The sequence below is a fragment of the Podarcis pityusensis genome (assembly GCF_964106645.2).
Source record: "Podarcis pityusensis genome assembly, chromosome: 1".
In the NCBI taxonomy this organism is placed as follows: domain Eukaryota; kingdom Metazoa; phylum Chordata; class Lepidosauria; order Squamata; family Lacertidae; genus Podarcis; species Podarcis pityusensis.
Genome location: NC_138028.1, coordinates 115,176,365 through 115,198,422, shown reverse-complemented (window position 1 = coordinate 115,198,422; position 22,058 = coordinate 115,176,365). Strand labels below are relative to the sequence as shown.

The 22,058-nt window shown below is 42.5% G+C and overlaps 1 protein-coding gene and 1 long non-coding RNA gene across 9 annotated transcripts in view; one reads left to right on the top strand and one right to left on the bottom strand.

The window, feature by feature from the left end:
• Nucleotides 1-22,058, bottom strand: part of ZNF385B (zinc finger protein 385B) — a 190,421-nt gene that overhangs the window by 45,690 nt on the left and 122,673 nt on the right. For all 8 annotated transcript variants that reach the window (XM_080971330.1, XM_080971327.1, XM_080971329.1 and 5 more), the window contains one exon: nucleotides 20,181-20,323. In XM_080971330.1, the coding sequence (XP_080827456.1) occupies nucleotides 20,181-20,323 (143 nt within the window). The remainder of the gene's footprint in view (nucleotides 1-20,180; nucleotides 20,324-22,058) is intronic.
• On the top strand, nucleotides 461-18,464 carry LOC308458875. Its single transcript, XR_013977745.1, has 3 exons — nucleotides 461-565; nucleotides 15,877-15,974; nucleotides 18,205-18,464. It is a non-coding gene; the product is annotated as an uncharacterized lncRNA (long non-coding RNA).

Genomic DNA, 22,058 nt, shown 5'->3' with positions numbered 1-22,058 from the left:
AGCATTCCAAATCGAACAGAAACAAATGAACAATTATAAGTGACTATGGGAAGCAGTTTGTAAAATGCACAAATATTGTAGAATGCCAAATGCTGACCACTGCAAAGGGACTTCGGTTTCTTTGCTCTCTTGGAAAAGAGAAAATTAAAACCACCTTTTAAGAGAGAGAAGGAAGAGGAGAATTTTTATGCTTAATACACGTAGGACCTCTTTAGCTTGCATTTGTTGCCAAACCAGTCTTGCTAAACTGACCTGGAAGCCTGAAATTTAAGATGAGAACTGTCTGGCAAAAAAACCCCTGTGGAATGTGAAAGGCTGTTTTTCAAACTGAGGGGTGGGCGGAACCAATAAAAACAAAGGTGGGATTAATGTAAAAGACCACATAACCTTGCCTGGTGGTAGTGAAGTCTATAAGCTAATTTGAGTTGTGCGAAACAGTTCTTTCTTTTGTCTGAATCTAGTGCCAACCAATTTCAGTGGGTGAGCCTGAGTTTCATTTCACGAGAGAAAGAGAGAGACCTTTCTATCCATCCTCTCTAAACCAACCTTAATTTTATAAGCCATGGTAAGTCTTTTTTTTCTTCCAAAGCTAAAAAAACTCTAAATGCTTTAATCTTTCCTTGGAGACAAATTGCTCCACTCTTGATCCTAGAGGAAATGCAAAAGTGTTCTCATTTTCTCTCGCACAAAAAATAAATTGGGAAACTCATCTTTGGTAAGAGTGTTTGTTCAAAGCAGGCATCTTTAGACTTTTATCATACCAGGAAAAAATGACTCGTATTCCCCTATGTCCTCTATTATAGAATCAACAAGTGATGCAATTCTAAAGATTATTCAGACAATGACTTTTAAGACTTGTTTTGCATTAGTGAGAGGTATAACATTGATAGTAATTCAACTATTTCAACTTTTAAATGAAAACTTTTCTGTTCCGCCAAGCCTATCTATGCAGGCAATTAATCTTTCCACCATGGTTAATTGATTTTCATCTTTCTTACATGATTTTTAATGCACAGTTTGTGGTTGTGGTTTGAAAATTGATTTCTAGCTTACTTTCTCTGGCTGCAATCTATGGTCCATGGGAAGACATTGAGATGTTTTGGGTCTTCTGGCAGCGGTTCTCAACCTGTGGGTCCCCAGATGTTGTTGGACTACAACTCCCATCATCCCTGAGCTCTGGCCTTGCTAGCTAGGGGTGATGGGAATTGTAGTTCAACAACATCTAGGGACCCACAGGTTGAGAAAGGCTGGGTGGGGAGACAGCCAGCCCTGGGAGAGGGTGATCTGACTCCCCAAAAGGTCTATTTTTACTGCTGCAGAAACTTCCCCATCCCAAAGCCTATCTCTAAACCCTACACATTCCAACCCTGGAGCTGGTGCAGGCATTTCCTTTCACTGGAAATGATGGATGGGATGGTTTTTTTGGAGGGCAGTAACAAACTGAAAAGGGCAAAAGTAAAGGAAAAGCTGTTTTGGCTTCACTTTTGCCATCCCAGTGCAAGCCTGGCATGGCACTGTAAAAGGCTGTTTACCCAACTCAGGTCTTCCTCATTCCCTTCCCAACTGCTCTATTAATCACAATCATTGCATGTTCTTATGTTAGATTATACTTCCATAAATCCATCTCACCATAAGACAACAGGAACTTTATTGGACCCAGAGCAGGCAGCCTCTTTTGGCTTCCACCTCAACAAATGTAAAACTACCAACACAAGAATGAAAAGCGAAACTGAGCAAAGAAACACCATAAAACACTGGGCTGAAACACAAATTACACCAAAAACCCATTGTAGACAATTGGTTCCTTCCAAATGGCCATAATAAACCAATGGATTTATTAGGTACCATCAAAATAGTTGTCTTTCAGGGACAACTCCAAATTCTTGCTTATACAGCACTGTCTCCATATGATTAAAACCACTGGAATGCATTAAACCAGGTGTGCCAGGAGGTTTTATCAGGTGGTCTTCTAACAATATCTCCAAATTTCCTGAGATCATTTAGATGCTTACAGCACACCCTTCCCCTGAACTTTCCATAGTAATGGCCTGTCTTTCCTAATTGAACAGCTGTCTTTCTAAATAGCCACAGGTACTCATTGGCCTGAGACTAGCAGTCCCATGGTTCTCCATGGAAAACAGCAGATGTTCTGGTATTGCTCACAGGTGCATTGAGTGAATCCCTTTCTAACACCCCGTGGCAAATTTGAGGAGTGATATCTTAAACCAGGAATAAGGGGAATCTGAGACTCCAAAAATTAGCCGTGCTGCCTGCAAGCTGATGGGAGTTTGAGTTCAGGTCCCCCACTCTTACCTTAAACAAAATACATAACATATTTATTTAAATTTTATCCTGCTTTTCTCCCAGCAGAAATTAAAACAGATACAACTAAAACACACAATAAATATAAGTATTTTTTTTAAAAAAATAATCAAGTAAGTAACCCCACTATTCAAAAGCACAGACACACAACACAATACTTAAAAGACTCTTTCACAACGGCCAGTTAGTGGCCAAAAAAGTCTGTAAGAACAAAAAAGAATTTGCTGCTGGCAAAAAAGGAAAGCAAACAGAGAGCTAGCCTAGCATCCTGTGGAAGCGAGTTCTGCTATCTTGGAGCAGCCACCGAGAAGGCCCTCTTTTGTGTCCTTACCAGATGTGCCTTCAAACGTGGAGGGGCAGAGAGAAATGCCTCCCCAAAAGATCTCAAAGCTCAGGCAGTCTCATGTAAAGAGATATGGTCCTTCAGATAGTTATCAGAGAACACGGGCTATGGAAATAACCAGCCCCCATGGGTAAGTGGCTTTGTTTATGAGCTGCATCACATACTACATTTTTTCTCACACAGAAATGATCACTGTGGGTATGATGGAGCCAAAGTAAAGCATTAAAAAAAATAATCTTAATGATTTTAATTGGGCAAGTTTAAGCACATACCTCACCCACATGGGTCAACTACTAGTGCTTAATTTTGTCTGGGTTCTGCCTTGCGCTAGGAAAACCGTGCACCTGAAGTGCAGCAGGAGAAGGTCCCCCACCACCTGCTTAAATCACACAAACCAGGCAATCAACGAAGCCGATGCAAATCACTTCCATACACATTTGCACCGAACTAGAACACAGGCACATGAGGCTGTTTTGCATAACACCACGTGTTCAGCCAGTTTATGACTGAGACTAATTAGCTTCCAAATGGCAGATAAAAGGGGATTTCACAGCTAAAATGTGTTCATTCAGGACCATTTGGATAATTCTGTTTTGCTTTTGTTATGGGCTAAGCAATTCTATACCCATATTACCCCGGAACTGTAAATATGCTGCCATAACACTGGTGGAATGGCCACGGTATCCATTGCTCAGCTCTGTCAGAGTGATGTGGCTGGGATGGTAAACTGACGTGGTGGCTACTTTTTTTTTTAATGGTACAGTTCTTTTTAAATGGCTCTTCCCAGGTGCCACCCACATCCAGCCCACCATTATGCCCAATTTAAGCCATTATGCCAGCATATCTTCACTGGTGGAACACCTCTAGTAGCGGAGAGTTCCACTGGTGTATCCAAAGTGCTTTGCCAGCACACCTGTCACAGTGATGGTGTACCCTATGCTCTGCTGGTGTAGCAAGGCATTGGCCAAATCACAAAGCCCCGCAGCTGGCGGACCCCCCAAAACAGGATTACATATATTTTATTAAATATATTTTATTAACAACATGTAGTCAGGTAACAAGGGCTAAATCACTAATTGTAATAAAACTTCTTGCACATGGAGTGAAACCCTTCCCGTTTCTATTCCAACCGCACGAGAACAGCTACACCTTCGAACAATTCGCCCGGAAATTTAATATTGCTCTTCAGAGCAACAGATTCTATTGAAGCCAGACGCTTACAAAATCACTGTACACATTAAATGCCCTAAGGCAAGTTATTAAATTTACACATGCAAATGCCCAAGACATTTCTTAACTAATAATATCCAATTCCTGCTCCAAGATGTACCACAGTATTATTTTCACCATTTGCTATTGCTTCTGTTAGCATGTAATATCGTTAAGTACACAGGTGATGCACACAACCTTCTGCACCTATGCAGCAAATTCTCTTATCAGCAGGTAGCTTTTTAAATGTACCATGGTGTCTTTTAGGGTTTTTTAAATAAATAAATAAATAAATAAATAAATCAGTCTGCTAATTACCACAGCTGTTAATCACAAAATACTGCAGTAATGCAAAGTACCTGAACCATCAGAAGTAGCTGGCACCAGTAAAGAGGAAAGGCAGAAAGAAACACTATCGTCTGTAGAGCTGTTTGAAGACCCAGCAGTGCTCCTCCAGAGATTTCCAGATAATAATCCGCAGCGGTAACACCAGGCAGTTGGTAGTTAAAATTAAAAAGGCAACACTACAATGCAACACAGGCTGTGATGAAAATCCTCGTCTCCAACAGCAAGCGGCAACCAGGAGAAACTCACACAAACAATACGGCTGGCAGAGTCTCCCGAGGCTAAGATCAGTACTCCTGTGGGAGCAAACTGATGTTCTTTCCCAAACTGGAGGACCGAATGCAGCCTGCTTCCAGAACAGAATTCAAGAAGGCTCAGCATTAACAATTAATACTCTTTAAATATGTCAGAAAGCAGGGTGGATTACAGCATGTTTGAATAGCAAAATAGTACCTGTCTGCCAGAAGGTTAGTGCTGTGTTTTTAAACCGATCTTGGATTGCTAAATAAAATTAAACATGCCATGATGAGTAACTGGCATAATTTGTTGGTGGTTAGTTGCTGCTTGCTTCTCAGAGAAACTATGTAGCTTGTCAGGTACTAATAATTGTGGTCTATTTAGCTGAAAAGAAACTGACAAGCGTTTAACCCAGTATTCGCTGTGTTTTGGAGAGATGCTATGGGCAAAACATATAACTAACATGGTTTGCGGTGCAGGCAAGTTCCAGGTGTATTCTCTGTTTAATCTCTTTTGTAAACAGTTGCTTGAAACAGGGACAGGCAAACCTGTTGGACTGTATAAGTAGTACATCAAGAATCAGAAACAACTTGTTCTCTTCTGCACCATACAAAGGAAAATAATCCCTATTCATGTGAGTCACTTGCCCTGGTTAACATGGATTACTATGCAATATTTCCCCACATTATATTTCCCCACCTTTTTTCTTCTTAAATTTGATGAGACACTAAAAGGTGAGTGGAAATGAACGATTTTTAAATATGAAAATGGAAATTAAAAAACGAATGTATAGATTTTTAGTGTTTTCTAAATTTCACATATAGTTTAATAATAAGAGTTTAAAATAAAGTTTGAATATAATGCAAACATTTAAAATGCAAGCTGTTGTTTATATTCTCTTAAATCTGGATCTATGGCTTTGCCAGTTCTTTAAGGTAAAGAATGAACTGTGTGCCATTTGAGATCAAGTGTTATAAATACTGTCCATGATTTGCCATATCGTCTGGTGTGTTTATGAACATGGATTTGATTCTACATAGACTACGATCGTTACAGATGTTGGGAACCACTTCTTTTCTCTATAAGACATCATTTTGTACTTTACCAGGCTCTTTTCCAGCCTGTCCGGTTACCTCAGTTTAAATCTTATATTCTTAAAGCTTCAGAGCTCTGTAATTTGCTCAGTTCTCCTGATATAAACGTTTGTAGAAGCAACACAGACATACACTTCCCATCTTAGGGACAATTTCAATATGCCTAGTAACTACTAGCCCTTCTTAGTTGATTCTGTAACACTCTGGGTGCATTCTTCAACTAAGAGGTCTCATTTAGTGTCCTTGCATGTACACACATAAAAAACAAATAAGTGTCATTTTATCTGTTTAAAATCTTCTTTTCTCCTAATCCAATGGAAGGTAGTCATGCTTAACTCAATGGGACTTAAATTATTTCTGATGGGCAGATAAACCCAACCCTATGATGGATGGGGGATGTCAGATGCTTGAGCAGAGGTGTCTTTGTTCAGTTCTGCTGACTGAGTCAGCCTCTTGCCAGCTGCTGAAGTTGTGGGCAGGTGGCAAATTCTCTGTCAGTGGAAGGTCCCAAAATGAGGCACCTTGAGAGCATGGAGGCAGCATGACTGAGTTGGCCCAGAATCTGCTGGATCCAGACCTGACCACTGCATCAACCTGCACCTTATGAAGGGATTGGGCCCAATTGTTTTGTTCCCCCATGACCACCATTGATTTGTGAAGAATTTAAGGGTGGCTGGATAAAGACCACTGTGCAAAACAACAACAACATGGATTGCTTGAGCAAATGTTTGAAGCAGGGATGGGGAACCTCTGGCCCTCCAGATGTTGCTGGACCACAAGTCCCATTACCCCTGTCTATTAACCAAGCTGGCTGGAGCTGATGGGAGTTGTCAACAACATCTAGAGCAGGCTTCCTCAACCTCGGCCCTCCAGCTGTTTTTGGCCTACAACTCCTATGATCCCTAGCTAGCAGGACCAGTGGTGAGGGATGGTGGGAACTGTAGTCTCAAAACATCTGGAGGGCTGAGGTTGAGGAAGCCTGATCTAGAGGTCCCCCATGTGTGCTTTTGGGTTACAGTTCTAGGAATCTGAGTGCTCTTTTTGGTTGCAAATGATCATGTTTTTTATGCTTCTACCAACAAATTATTGAGCGCTTCTGCCTAGGAAATAAGAAAAGTAGTAATGGGAAACTTGATTTATATCAGTTATTTAAATTAGTCTTTTCTCTTGGTGATTTAAATTGCCTTGATTTAAACTAATACCCTGGAACATATTCCAGCAATTCCACCTTCTTTCTTCTATAAATTCATCAACAGTACAGAGCCACTTCAAAGCCTGAAGTTATCTGTTCATCTTCACATGAGTACAGATATTAGTTTTGCATCCTTACACAAACAAGAACTCTCTTTCTTATTTTTAGTATTAATTTATTTCACACACCTCTGCATCAAAATACCTCTGTAAGACTTACAACTGCAGATATAGCGTACAATTAACAAAAACATGCTATGTAATAGAAAACTACTTTATCACACATGCTTGAAGAACAGAACTGATCTTACTGAGACTCATGTCTATCTTCAGCTTCAAGGATTTCACCACAACAACCTTTTCTTCCTCATCTTCCCAGCCAGAAGTGGCACAGGAGCCAACTTCTACTGAGCATCACTTCTGCCCAAGAGAGAGGCATCAGGTTGGGTCAACCTGTGCAAAACTGCATGGGACTGCATGGCATCTTAAGCAAAGCTTCCCTCTCTTGTCCAGGTGATTGGGGATGTCATCCAGAACTCAAATAGGGGCAAAAGTGAACACCCCTGCTCAGCGGCGGAAGAGCCACTCGGATGCCTAGGGTGGCGTGTCCAGGGGTGAGGAGAGGGCACTGCGGGGCCTCCAGAGTCTGCCTGCACTCAGCCGCCCTACAGCTGGGGGGAGGCAGCGGGTGGACCGTCTGGGCAGCACAGAGAGATGCGGGGCTCAGGTGCGCTGCAGGCCCCGCGGTGAGTGCTGCCCGGCATTTAGTCACCCTCCTCAGTGGTGACCCGGGGCGGACTGCATCCACCGCACCCCCTTCCTCTGCCCCTGCTTGGCTCCTCACGCAACCTCTGCTCAGCCCAACTTTCATGAACAAGCTACTGCTTCTGCAGCTTCATTCCATTATTAATAAATCAAATTAAGGATAACAGGGCTGTTTACAGTATGAAAACACAAAAATGCACGACGTAATAACAAACAAAAAAATACTGGTCCCTAGTTTAAAAGGCCATAGATTGTTTAACTGGCCAAAGGTCTAGGAGAAGAAGAGTGTTTTTGCCTGGTGCAGTGGTACCTCTGGTTACGTACTTAATTCGTTCCGGAGGTCCGTTCTTAACCTGAAACTGTTCTTAACCTGAGGTACCACTTTCGCTAATGGGGCCTCCCGCTGCTGCCGCCGTGTGATTTCTGTTCTCATCCTGAAGCAAAGTTCTTAACCCGAGGTACTATTTCTGGGTTAGCAGAGTCTGTAACCTGAAACGTATGTAACCTGAAGCATATGGAACTCGAGGTACCACTGTATCTAAATACAGTCAAACCTCATTCTGCGTCCGCCTCCGCTTGGGCCCGCTTCAGTGAATGTCTGTGGCAAACCCGGAAGTACCGGAATGGGTTACTTCTGTGTTTGCCGCTCGTGCATGCTAAATTGTGCTGCGCGTGTGCACAGATGCGGCACTTTGACGTGTATCATTTTCAGCTTGCGGACAGGTCTCCGGAACGGATCCCGTCTGCAAAACGAGGTTTGATTGTATATGTAATGGAGGTGCCAAGCGAGCCTCCCTGGGGAGAGCATTCCACAAATGGGGAGCCACCACAGAAAAGGCCTGTTCTCATCAGTACTAAGTTATCAAATAGGCAGAGGTGAAGGTTAGTCTCATACAACCCACTGAATGGGTCAAATCCTCTATCTCTAAACAGTCCCAAATAGATACTTATTTTGAAATCTCAGGGCTTCCGTTGCTACTAGATTACTAAGGATCACAGCATCATCTGAATGCAACCGGACATTTTTTAGCTCAAAAATCAGAGTGCTCTAAAAGATATTGCTGGCAATCTCTATGTACCAAACCTTTAAAGAAGACTCTGTTTGTGTGTGATTTTAGGAACTCACTTCCTGAAATAATTTAAGATCGGTGTTTCAATAGCTCAGCTCAAAGGATTCAGGCTCCTACAGCAGCTGGTGGCTGATAGAAGATCACGATGATATAACTCACTTCAGGAGCTTTTTACTAGCTATAAGACTACCACACTACATTCTGCCTAGGAGTTCTGGAAACAACACACCTAAATAACCATTAAACTGTTTAGCTTAAGAGTGGAAACTTCTGATCTCCTCCTTAAGGCTGTGCTGGAGGAGGAGAGGGGAGGAGGGAGAACGCAAGCTCAAGGCTCACTGCTGTTAGTGAACATAACACTAAACAATAATGGTTAATAACTGAGAGACAGCAGCAGCTTCAGTTTTTCATTACACGAAGAAAAATGGGTTGCTGTTACTAAGGAGTGTTGCTCCTAGTTATAGCTGAACTCGTGCACACTATGGTCAATATAAGTCATGGTTTGTTCAAATAGGTCAGGATCAAACCATGCTAGATTGTTAGCAAACCACACAGGGCTGGCCCAATACATTTTGGCACCTGAGGTGAACCACAAAATGGTGCCCCCCTCCTTGCCTGGGAAGAAGGGGTGAGTGAAGTTCTACATCAGGAACAGGGTGGAAATAAAGCTCTACATTTCTGCTCCTGTGGGTCTTGCCTCCTGAGGTATGTGCCTCATGGGTGGGCTGGCCCTGAAACAACAGTATAAACTAACCATGGTTCTCTCACTTCTGACATAACAAGAAACTATAGTTAGTTTTAAATGGGGAGCAGATTATTTCAGTATTCTCCTGATGGCCACACTGGAGGAGGAGAATGGAGGAATGAGTGAGCAAGTGTATAAATCTGCTGCTCATGCACATAACACTAAACCTGTGTTTCTCAAACTTGGGTCTCCAGCTGTTTGTGGACTGCAGTTCCCATCGTCCCTGACCACTGGTCCTGATAGCTAGGGATGATGGGAATTGTAGTCCAAAAAACAACTGGAGACCCAAGTTTGGGAAACCCTGCACTAAACTATAGTTTCACACTGTGTCTGAACTAGGCCTATGTAAAATCACAAAATAAACATAAAAACCAATCTTTCTTTTAAGTACTTTATCAAATATTTTTGAGAACTGGTTGAACATGTGTGCTCTTGGAGTTGTATGGGGCACAGATTAACAACTTTTTTTTTTTAGTATGGTGAGTGTATACTATCATGTACCTATTCCTGGGGGCTGAGGGATGACAAAAATCTATCTATGAAACAAGACCCCTTGTTTATGTTTCTTGGCTGCTTTTCTGGAAATTTAAAGGGCCCTAGGACAGATAAACTAGCTCTAAGCCACTGGGATCTTCCAACTATTTGCCTCCAGCCTGCACAGTAAAGCAGGAGAATTCAACACAACAACCTCTATTTTTAAAAAACCAAATGGGATTTCTTATAACTTTCATCACAAACACATTTTTTCAAAAAAGGAATTCAATGATTTAGGAGGGAAACTAACGCCTGCATTGCAGCTATCCGATACCATGAATTGCTGTGGCTCTGATTATCTCCACACAGCATCAGACAAGGAATTAGAGAGAGAGAGAGCGCGCGCAGATAAATGCATTTTCTCCATATGCTATTTAGAACCTAGGAATTTACCTCTTTAAATCTGGGAATGAAAGATAGGGCCTCACAGCACTGAGGGCACTTTCACAAGGCTATTGGGGACTCAGTGCTCCCTATTCATGTAAGATTTTCAGGGCTGACCCACCCATGAGGCAAGGTGATCACCTCAGGCGGCAGGATATCCTGATGTCAATCTTTCTTCCTCGCCCCTTGTTCCTGATGTAGTTCCTCCCTGACTCCCTTCTTCCCTGGTGGAGAGGAAGCCCATTTTGGGGTTCATCTCAGGTGCTGAAATATCTTGGGCACCTGCACGACATCATCCTCAACAAAGTGTGGACCCATATTATTTTGCCATTTAATCTGGATTTACCAGTAATGCAGACAATCCAGCAAGTTAAAAGTAACAACCCAGAAATTGTAAATTTGCATTAAACTATGTGTGTGTTTGTATGAGGTGAGATGGCATTTTATGATATCATGTAAAATCTTGTTTGCATGAGCTGCACGATATCCATGGTAAGCTGCCATGCCATGTGTCAGCACCCTAGTGCTTTTTCCTCCTTGAAAAATGGGTGCTGGTACTCACCATGACGTTGTTACAGTAAGCGCCACACTTTTTAACAACAAGAGGTGCCGGCACTGCATACCCCTGAGTACCCCCTGGAGGAAACAAAGCACTGAAGCACCCCATATCTATGGATTCAGTTCGAGAAACAACTGGAAGTATTTAAGGTTTTTTTTCTATCCCCTCTGCCTTTTGTCCATCTTTCAGTTTTATCCCCCCATAGTTTATCCATAAACACGCCTGTAACCCACTTTATAGGAAAAAGGACAAGCCTGCCACAGCTCTGTCTCTCACGAGCACAGCAGAACAAGGAAATATGGATGCAGACCAGCAGAAACTTGTCTGAATGAGAGGAGTACCTGCAGTGTATAAGTTGCCAAGTGAGCAAATAATTATATTCTTCAACTGTGGTCTTTCAGAAAAGAAATTAGAATGTGCATCTACCCCCACCTCACTATCCTTTCTCCTGCTGTGTCTAAAGCTCATCCCCTTTTGTCTGAAAGTGACAAACCCAGTTTGGGCAGTAACAAAAGAATGCAAATGGTGAGGCTGCCAGGTAAACATAAAGCTCATTCCCTCACAGCTATGGGATAACAGAGAGCACAAGGTGTTATCCATTCCTATGCAAATACACTATGTAGTGTGATGCCACCACTCTGATGCTCAGTGCATCCTGATTCCCTAATGCTGGATGAGGTTTTCTTTCTTTCTTTCTTTCTTTCTTTCTTTCTTTCTTTCTTTCTTTCTCTCTTTCTTTCAGCATGTCTTTGCTCTGAAGATGTAAGAAGCTTCTTCTATGGAAGGAGCCATAGATCAGCAGTACAGCCCATTCTTTGCATATAGAAGGTCCCTGGTTCAATTCCTGGTGTCCTTACTTTAAGAGGACCAGGTAGGAGATAGCATCATAGAACTATAGAGTTTGAAGGGACCAACTCCTAGTCCAACTCCCTGCAATTCAGGAATATGCAGCTGCCCCATACAAGAATCGAACCTGCAACCTTGGCGTTATCAGCACCATGCTCTAACCAACTGAACTATCCAGCTGACTCCCACAAACACTCATATTGACCATGGAATGATATAGCATCATTCTCAGGGTGGTCAATGGGAAGCAGCTGCCACTACAAACCATTTTTTAAGGGGTGGGGAGGGCCATTGCTCTGCCAAGTAAGTACCCACCTGTAAAGCTGGCATATCATTTCACTGTCTCTCCCCTGCCCCCAATCTCTGAAGTGGTTCTCCCAAATTTACCACCTGCAAGTGGGACCACCAATTTGGGAAGGCATTTTTGCTAAGTCCTATAGTTTATATCCATTTGAGTTGTAGAGAAAGTTCAGAAAATATGCAGGTAGTAGACATAAAAAGTCAGAAATCACAGATGGAATTGGATAGGATCTGCAGTGGCCTGAGGGTATAGCTTCCTTCCTTACACACAAGGGCCAACACAATTTGGTGCCTAAGGCAGAAAATCCAAATGTCACTCTTGTGGGTGGTGAAACGTAATAATAAATAAAACAATTGGCAATTTGTTGTCTATAATGACCTAACAGCAGGGCTGCCTCTGTCCTGATCTGCTTCCTTCTCACTCCTTGCCTAGCTCTTTTTTGCTTCTGCTGCGAACCGAAGATAAAATTTGCGACCTGGCTGGAGCTTCAAAATTAGTTAAAGAAATCACAGAATTAGTGACCCATATACTGATTACAGAAGACCTGCAATCAGATCTGTTTCCCCATTTGGTGGATCTAACATGGGTTTTTCAATAAAGTGTGAAGGGGGAACTTCATCCTGTTTTTATACTCAGCAGAATGAAAGCATATTGCAGACCAGGAATCTCAGATCGACGATGAAGACTGTTAAGCTAAAAAGCTGCAAGTGCCTGCTTTCCATGGCCTAACAGCTTATACTGCTAATTTTGCTATGTCTCCCAAAATAAAATAGCTAGAGGGAAAAAGGTTGTAAAAAATCAAGATACAAAATATTAAGCATAAAGGTATCAAGACTCCAAAGAACAAAGCTGGCCCTGTCGAAAGCACTATGTGAATTAGTACATCCTTCTGCTAAAGTCAATTATTAACATTTCATCAGCAAAAGCCATTAACCAACATCTTTTTTTAAAAAAAAACAACCCCATATGTTAAAAGTTAATTTTGGAGGAGGATCAATGACAGACAGCTCCTTGAAGACAAAGAAAACAGGCCTAAATCATAAACAGAGGAGATTAAAGACAAGGGGCTTTCAATCCATAAAGCTATAAATAAATAGTGTAGATCAGAGGAAGTAGGAAGATGGTTGTTTGCTGCACAATATAACATGGTGCCTGGTAACTGCTAACAGCTCGTTTTCAGAAACCTTTATGGTTTCATATATTTCATTTTATAAGTAGAGGTAATACTATTAAATCCAACTTTGTTGAGTTCTGCTCTTCAAAATTTGTACTTGTTCAGAACCTTCCCTTGTAAATGTCTGCAAGTCCTTATTGTTGGTACCAAATCCTCATTCTAGAGGTGGGGAGCATGTTGCAATACTGATTAAAAAATGCTTATAACTGGTGATGTGTGCACAATATTCACACAAGACACCATACAGAATTCTAAGTAGATGAAGAGCCAGAAGAAAATATACAGTGGTACCTCAGGTTAAGAACTTAATTCGTTCTGGAGGTCCGTTCTTAATCTGAAACTGTTCTTAACCTGAGGCACCACTTTAGCTAATGGGGCCTCCCGCTGCCGTTGTGCCGCTGCTGCGTGATTTCTGTTCTCATCCTGAAGCAAAGTTCTTAACCCAAGGTACTATTTCTGGGTTAGCAGAGTCTGTAACCTGAAGCGTCTGTAACCTAAGGCGTCTGTAACCCGAGGTACCACTGTAACTTGCAAAGCCCATGTCTGCTAAATCATGAGGGTTTTGGGTGAGCACTGAGCGTACCGTGAAAAGTATCTCCCTTTTCTGACAGGAGGCTGTTGTACTATGTGGTTGGCAGTCTCTCCTTCTCTTGAGCTGCTTCTGACACGGTTTAGAGGCAAAAGGTTAAAGAGGGAATTAGCCTGACTGCATTGTACCTGTGGCATCTACGGTATACAAAGTAGCTGGAACTTATTTCGCTCAGGAATTCTTTATCAGTAGGAATGTCTTGGCCCCGAGGTTGGAGATGCACACCCCTTTGGAGAATGAGGCCAAGTGTCAGGAGTAGAATCTGTTCCCAGGGAACAGAAGCACAAGCATAAGAGGAGCCTGCTGTGCCTAAGGAGGTCACACTGCTCTAGTGACTCCAGCTCAAAGCCCTCGTGGAACCTTCCCCAGCTCTGTGAGCCAAAAACTATGAAAGGAGGCTGGACTCCAATAAATGAAGAAGGCACAGAAGGCAGTGTTGGCTACTATTCAGAGCTGCAGCACCTATCGAAACCTCCTTTTGAGGATGACTTCTCAACATTTGAGCTCTTCTTTCACTGAGTCTCCAACCTGAGCCCAGCACACCAATTAAGCCTTGCCTCACAGTGTTTGACCAAACCTGAACCCCAGTACTGCTGGGACTGGGTTTAGCGTGAAGAGTGCAACTATTTCAAATGACAAGAAGATATTAAAAAAATAAATAAATCAGGAATGGTACTGAAGGGACAGCTTCCTGAACATGCACTCCTAGAAACCAAGTGAGCTGCCTGACAATGAATCCTAAGCTCTTTTGCTGGGGTTTTGGATAGTGATGGGAGGAATTCCCCTAGTCGAGCCTGACAATTGGTTTTCAAAACCAATCTATTTACCCCAAAACTAAGTAAACAGTTTGGCTTATTCCAAGCGAAATTGGACCCTGTCAAACCTGTTGATGTCATCTGGTGTGAGATGGGTCTTGCCATTCCTCCCCACCCAACTATTGGTCCTTCTCCTCTCACCCTGCTGCTTACCTGGCTTGTTGACACAGCAGTGGAGGAATTGAAACATCTGTCTGAGTACTACATCCTCTTTTTTTTGTGTACTCTTGAAGCCTAGCTTGTACCCACAGTAGCGTGGCAAAGGAGAGAGAAACCTCCCTCTCTTTCCTTCATTATATCACTGCTGATGGAGAAGGAAGGTGAATAAGTGCATGGGTACAGCTCTGCCCTCGCTGGTCCTGGAAGGATCCTTTAAAAAAGTCCCATATGCTCAGAGACTTTGTGCCTGATCATTGGGGGGGATATAGGAAGCCCAGAGCACTTATTCTTTAGATGTCCCTTTTATGAAGAGGCACTATAATGGTATGGGGTTGCTCGTGCGTAAGTTGCCGCCTCTCCTGGCTATGTTGCCTTGTTAAACCTTTCTGTCTGGACAGCCCTTCAATTCGTGGCTGCCTCAGTCGCTAGCAGAATCCGTCAGTGGGCGTTTCTTAAACCTTTTCCAACATAAAAGTTGTTTGACACCCAGTCTCCTCCTACTTTCTCTGCACGGAAGTCTTCTGCGCAGGGAGGGCGTGGGTAGCGGAGGACCAGTGCTCTCCCCGCTGGTGTCCGGTGAAGAGTCTGGGAGCCCTCTCGCCGATTCCCCCATCTGCCCCTCCTTATTCCTGGTGTTGCACTGAATTGCTTCCCCATCTGCTGAGCTGCCTCTCTCCCTACTGGGCCCTTCTCCAGCATCATTAGAGAGCCTTCCCTCCACCTCTAGCTCCGATGTCAGTTCCCTGACAGGCACGTAGTGAGACCATTGATCCCCTGCTGGTGAGGCTCGCTGACCTCCCGGAAAAGCAAAAATTTGACCTTCTCCTGTTAGGCAAAGATTATAAGACAACCTGGAAGGTCGCCAGATTCTGTGTACAGATCTGTAGGCGCGGGCCATCCCCCAACCCAAACTAGTTCGTTAAGAAAATCCCCAAACTCGGTTCCATGGGTGACTCTGGGTCATCTCTTTGCGGTAGCTTATCTTAAAGTTTTAAGTGTCTATACGCTTATCCCATTTATAAATTTTAAATTTCTTGTTGTACATTGTTTTAAATGTTTGTTTTCCTTCTGGGATTGTACGCCCAAGTGTGTTTTATAAGCTGGTATCCGACCGTAATAAATTATCTATCTATCTATCTATCTATCTATCTACGTTTGTGGGTGAGAGATGACTTAAGTTCTTCTCCATCTTAGGTTAAAGTCCAAGCCAGATAAGATCTTTGGGGGCTGTAATACTCATCTCAAAACTGAGCTACTATGAACCACCAGGATTCCAAGGAAGGAGATTCAAGGTTTGGTGGCAATGCTAGTTTCTATAATGTTATATATTTTGTACTTGTTTCATTAATATAATTTTATTGCTGATCTTATGCTGTTCACTGCCATTATGTATTTTTTTCTTAGCGCTGGCAGTATATACATTTTTGCAAATAAATAAGCAAAAGCTTCTATTTGCCCATAGTTTTGCCTGGGGCCATGCACTGTGACTACTCCTATCAAGTAACTATCAAGGGCTCATGACCTGTTTTTCAGCCTACAGCACTGCCACTTATAACATGACACTGCCCACGTGTGACAAAATCCAGCAATATATATATATTTTTGATGTAGGAAAGAGAGGCAAAGCGACACCTCCCAGACTGTCACCCACATTTAAATAAATATGTGCCACATACTTATTATCAGATTCTCAGATTCGGCTGCTTTGAAATGAATACATTAATATTTAAAGGTATTACTTATTCTTGTTTTCAAGACTGCAAATGCTATTCTATCATCTTTCTCTAATACTTTGTTCTGAAACACAAAGTCTGTCAGCAGAATTTATTTACAAGTAATAGGGGAAACTTCTGAGAGGGAGAGAGGCAGAAAGGGGAAGAATGAAAAGCAACAGCTGGCGTTGGTTCAACCCCCAGTGTCTGGCGGTGCTGATAATAGAGGTTCCTCCCCACCCTTGAAATTACAATTATTATATAATGCTTTGCATATCTTGTAACTATTATGCATGAGCAAACTGTATGTACGCACTGGACGGCATGATCCACAAAATGACTCGAGTCACTCTTCTTTCCAATGAGCTTGTTATTTACACAATGGGTCCCTGCTGAATAACCTCAACAGGGCAATGCTGGCTTTGCAAACATGCAAGTTATTGGTTTTAAATGGTATGCAATATAAGCTTATAGGAAAATTCTGTTGGAATCTATTTGGGAACTATTTTGAGAGCATCAAGAAAAGGAATTATAAAAATGAAGGTTAAGAGTGACATATGACTTTTTGAAGCTTATCTCCCCCTCCCCCCCAAAAAATTAGCTAAGAAACCCCTCTACCTCTTTTTTGGGGTGGGTGGGTTATGCCATTTACTAAATTATAGGGGGGAGGCGAAGTGCTATCCTTCAAAACCAGTGCTGTACACTGTATACACAACCCACAACTTAATGCAGGGATTAAGCTGAGAGTTTTTTTCATCAGTTTGGCATCCTAATATTAAATTATTAAGGTCCAACCCACAGGCTAGGTACTTTACAGAGATTAGAAAGAGACGGTTCCCAACAGTCAGCGTAAGATGAAATACATGATAAATAAGGGGTCGGGAAATGCAAGGGGCAGAAGAAGCAAATCCTATGGGGGAAGGATAGCCTGAGCCAAGATAATATTTCAACACTTCATGGAGATGGAGATGGATGAAACAATGCACACACTGTGGGTTGGGGAGGGCGGATTCAAAAGATGAGGTGCAGCAAAGGAAAAGGCACAAAGGCAGGAGACGAAAGCGGAAACTCCTGAACTTAAAATGAAGACTGGTGGTGAGCAAAGAGAATAAGGTGGCAGAGAAGGCAAAGGAGGAGGGGGAAAAAAAACAGTTCAGAAGGAATGGGAGAATGCAGGCACTTCAGGTTGAGTAACAGAAGCTTGAATGAAGCTCTATAGATAAACAAACATGGCACGTTTTGTCAAGGGAAGAGAACTAGTGCACACTGAGGCCTGTGCAAGACCAGTGCAGTAATGATGTAAATATGTTTCATGACACTGCACTGGTAGCTCAAGCATTTAAATGCTTAATAATCCCATTGTGGTCCCAAAGAGCTCAGACAGCAAGGGGCCAAGGCAGGCTGGTTGCCGCTTTACCAGCAAGAGCTCCTAGCGAGCAACTTGCTCTGACAAAGGCTGAAGCTGAACTGAGGCCCTCGGGTTAGAATTTATTTATTTATTTATAGAAAACGGGAGATATGTAGCTGCTCCAGCAATATATCTCTATTTCCTCGCATCCAGAAACGCAAGAAGGGCTTTCACTCTTGCTAGAAGCTCAGCCTTGCCCTCACCGGTTCTGGAAGGCTCCTCTAGAAGAGTCCCGTACGCACAGAGACTTTGCGCCTGCCCATTAGAGGAAACAGGAAAGCCACGAACACATATTTTTTAGATGTCTTTTTTATGTTGAGATTTGTAGAGACACCATTGATCCTTTGCTGAAGAGGCTCACCGATTTTTCAGACAAGTCTAAACTTAATTCTCTCCTCTTAGGCAAAGAACACAAGACGACCTGGCTGGTAGCCAGATTCTGCTCCCAGATTTGAAGGCACAGATCATCCTCTAGAATAAAACAGCTTACTAGGGAAATGCTGAAGTTGCCCTTTGGGGTGCCTCAGGGTCAATTTTTATGGTAGCCCAAATCTCAGTTGTACGGGTGTATGTATATATCTCAATTTTAACTCATGAGCTATTGCTACAATCTGCTCTGATTGTATATTTTATCTTTATGAACACTGTTTTTATTGTGTTATGCGAGCGGGTATTTGACCGTAATAAATTCTCTATCTATCTATTTTATATACAATCCTTCATCTGAGGATCATAGGGTGGTTTACAGTATAAAAATAACTGCTCATACTAACTTTGTTTTGGAGCGATCATTTGTATTTGTGAACACTCACAAATATTCCTATTATATTCCTGTGTGTAAGGACTAACAGATGGACCACGGTGGCTAAGAGGATTACTCTGCAAGGCTGGAAAGACAAACATCAACTACCTAACACCCAATGAAGATCTCACTGCCCATTTTAAATTACATGGCTTGTAATTATATATTTCATTTGGACATTTGGACTGCTTATGCTAATTTACACATTTAGGTCAGAACTAAGAGAATATTCTTATTGTTAATGTCAATACTGTTCTAATATTTATTATTATTTGCTTGCCTTTATCTTTTTCTTTCTACTATATTCTCAAAACAAAACAAAAAAAACAAAACAAAAAGGAGTAACATTAATGTGGAAATATTGCTTGCTAACTCTGAAATGTGCAATTTTGCAAGATTTAGCACTAAGCCTTATGCAACCGGACTGACTGAACAGTTATTAGGAACATAATATAGAGGCAGGTATACTACAATAACTTCTCCAGTTTCCTAGATACAAAACCAGAGAGTTGTAGAGTTACATGCAATTTAAAAACCATCCAAACCAATTTCCATTCTCTAAGGGAGAGCCGTGTATTCATTGTTTCTCCCAACCTCGAGTTACACACACCAAATCACCAACGTGCCACAAACAGAACACAGGTGCAGAAAACCAGGTGCACAGCCTCAATATGACACAACGGCAGCCTTCCTAACCTCTTCCTAAGCCTCCAGATTTCTTGGACCATTGGCCCCCAGCCACCATGGCCAATAGTCAGGAGTGGTGAGAGGGGGACTCTAAAGCATCATCGGGGCATCAGGGAGAGGTAGGCTGCCCTAGCACAGTGAGCAAAGCTGTATCCTAAGGGAAGGCAAACATTGCCTGCAGTTTCACTGATCAAGTCTCATAAGCTCAGTGCAAAAGGGAGGGGGAGTTTAAATATCTCTTTAATGGCTTCCCAGGGAGGAAATAATCCACCGGTCTCTGTAGAACGTTTCAGACAGGGATCAGGGTGAATAGTGGAGAGATTAGGTGTATCAAAATTAACAAGGGTGAATATAACGCTTATTTTTCATCCTACCTCTCAATATTTCCACAAGAAGCTGCGCTCACAAGCCAAAGTTTACGAAGCAAGCTGTATAGGCGGCAAGCATTCACAAAGGTCAAATGATTCATTAAGCACTGGGACAAAGATTTCTGGGCAGTAGTGGCTGGTGAGGAGGCACCCCGGTGCTCCAAAACAATGAGCAACTGAGACTTGCCAAGTGGGAGCGGGGAGTTAGGAGTTTGGCACGGTGCAGCATCGGATCGGTCCCACTTCACCACACCACCCTGCCAAGCTTCCTGTCTCTCTGCTCTCTCAGTAAGCTCCAGAGACCCTCCATATTGGAAAGCCAGGAGAGGAATAGTGCTCCACCATGGCCTCACCAGTCTCTGCTGCTCCTGGGATCACAGCACCAGTCTACCTTTCTCTAACATTTATGGCTCCATTGGCAACAAGCAACATGTGATGTGCTTCACTGTAGGGAGCAAAGAAAGCAAAAAAGCAAGGGCAGTTGGGTGGATGGGTGGGGAATTGCAACATTGGTTACTCACGGTATTGAAATTTGGGAAAAGTCCGACAGCAGGACTGCCATCCACTGGGAAGGACATAAATGGTTTGATATCCAGGGAGGGCTGCATCATGAGCGTAGGCGTGCGGACAAGGGTAGGGAGCGTAGTTGTGTGGCACGTGCTGCCTGCAGAGAGAAAAATATTTCAAAAAAAGGATTTATTTAAATAAAACTCCCCACACACTTTAATCCACACTGTAGGCATTAAAACATGCCCCTGCCCCCAATCCTTACTGGTGAATTCTGTTTGAACCTAAACATCACCATTTGGTGGTAATAATGAATGCAATTTGTCCTCATAAAGAACAAAAAGGACTTTTACATTATCAGAACTGTTTGGAGTCTGCAAAACTGAGAAACTTTGCCCCAGCAACCAAAGCTAGAAGTTTCAGTTCATAAAAAGGTCCTTAAGAAGTACATGTTGCACGATGTTCTACATTGTATGTGGGTCACATGATTTTTAGATGATGCAAATTAATTGCACATTCAACTGAGGATTTTGCTAATTATTAAAACCAGGCATATGAAAAATAGGTTTTATTACAATTATTTATATTTATCACAGCACTGTCATAACTACATAAGAAGAGTTTGGATTTGATATCCCGCTTTATCACTACCCTAAGGAGTCTCAAAGCAGCTAACATTCTCCTTTCCCTTTCTCCCCCACAACAAACACTCTGTGAGGTGAGTGGGGCTGAGAGACTTCAAAGAAGTGTGACTGGCCCAAGGTCACCCAGCAGCTGCATGTGGAGGAGCGGAGACACGAACCCGGTTCCTCAGATTACGAGACTACCGCTCTTAACCACTACACCACACTGGCTTAAAGTATGCACTACTATAAATTATCCCACTCCAATGAACTATCTACCAAATCCATAGTCCCTTACAACCTCAGTCTATGAATCAATTATATTAGTTTGACAAGCAATGAGACAGCTTCATAATCCATCTGCTTTTTCCGTTCAAACCACCCAGTTCATTATCTTTCCCACTTAGCTCATCAAAACAACCTCAACTCCCATCAGTCTCATCCAGTAATCCTTTACTGGATGCTTCTCCCTATGTTTTTCTATAATTCTTGTTTTAATAAGGAAGTAATATACTGCCGTTTCTCATTATGCCAAACCTCCTTGAGTTTTCGGTCAACTGATCTACCTTCCTCAAAACTGCCAGCCACAAAAGCTCTTCAAATTTACATTTCCATCAAACGGGTGTCTTCCTCCACCTTCCAACAGATTGTTTCAAAGCATGAAGATAAAACGAAGAGCCCAATCATAGCCTCAAGCATTTTGGCTCTCCAGAAAAATATTAAAAATTGTGCCCTCTGTACGTGCAACTTACCTGACCATGACTTGTCAAGCCTGTTAAGTACAGGCTACACACCAAATATATTATATGGCATCAACTGACTTTATTTGAAGGCTAAAGGCCAAATGTTTAAGAAGAAACAGGAGGAGCACACAAAACAAGCAGACTTGCTGCTCTTTGCTAGCTGCACACACACAGCTCATATTCTACAGGCTACACAGGACAAAAAAGTTGTTCCTTAAAGATACATCAGCACCATTTTATAAAAGTTGCACACATCACAAAGCCAAAGCAGAGATTCTCCTTCGTACAAATCACTTATTATTCCATTCTGACAGTGATGGCGGATAGATGTCTCCACTGCGATACTTGCCTCAATAACTCTATGCCAGCAGTTGCTGACATGGCACCCATGAGTGCACTGGTGCTCTTCAGATCTTCTCCTGGAGCCCACAAAGTTCACCACCGCCACTCCCTTGGTCCTGAAGTGCTCAGAATGGGTACCCTTTCCCTCCCTTGCTCAAAAATCCAAATGTGCCCATTAGTCTAA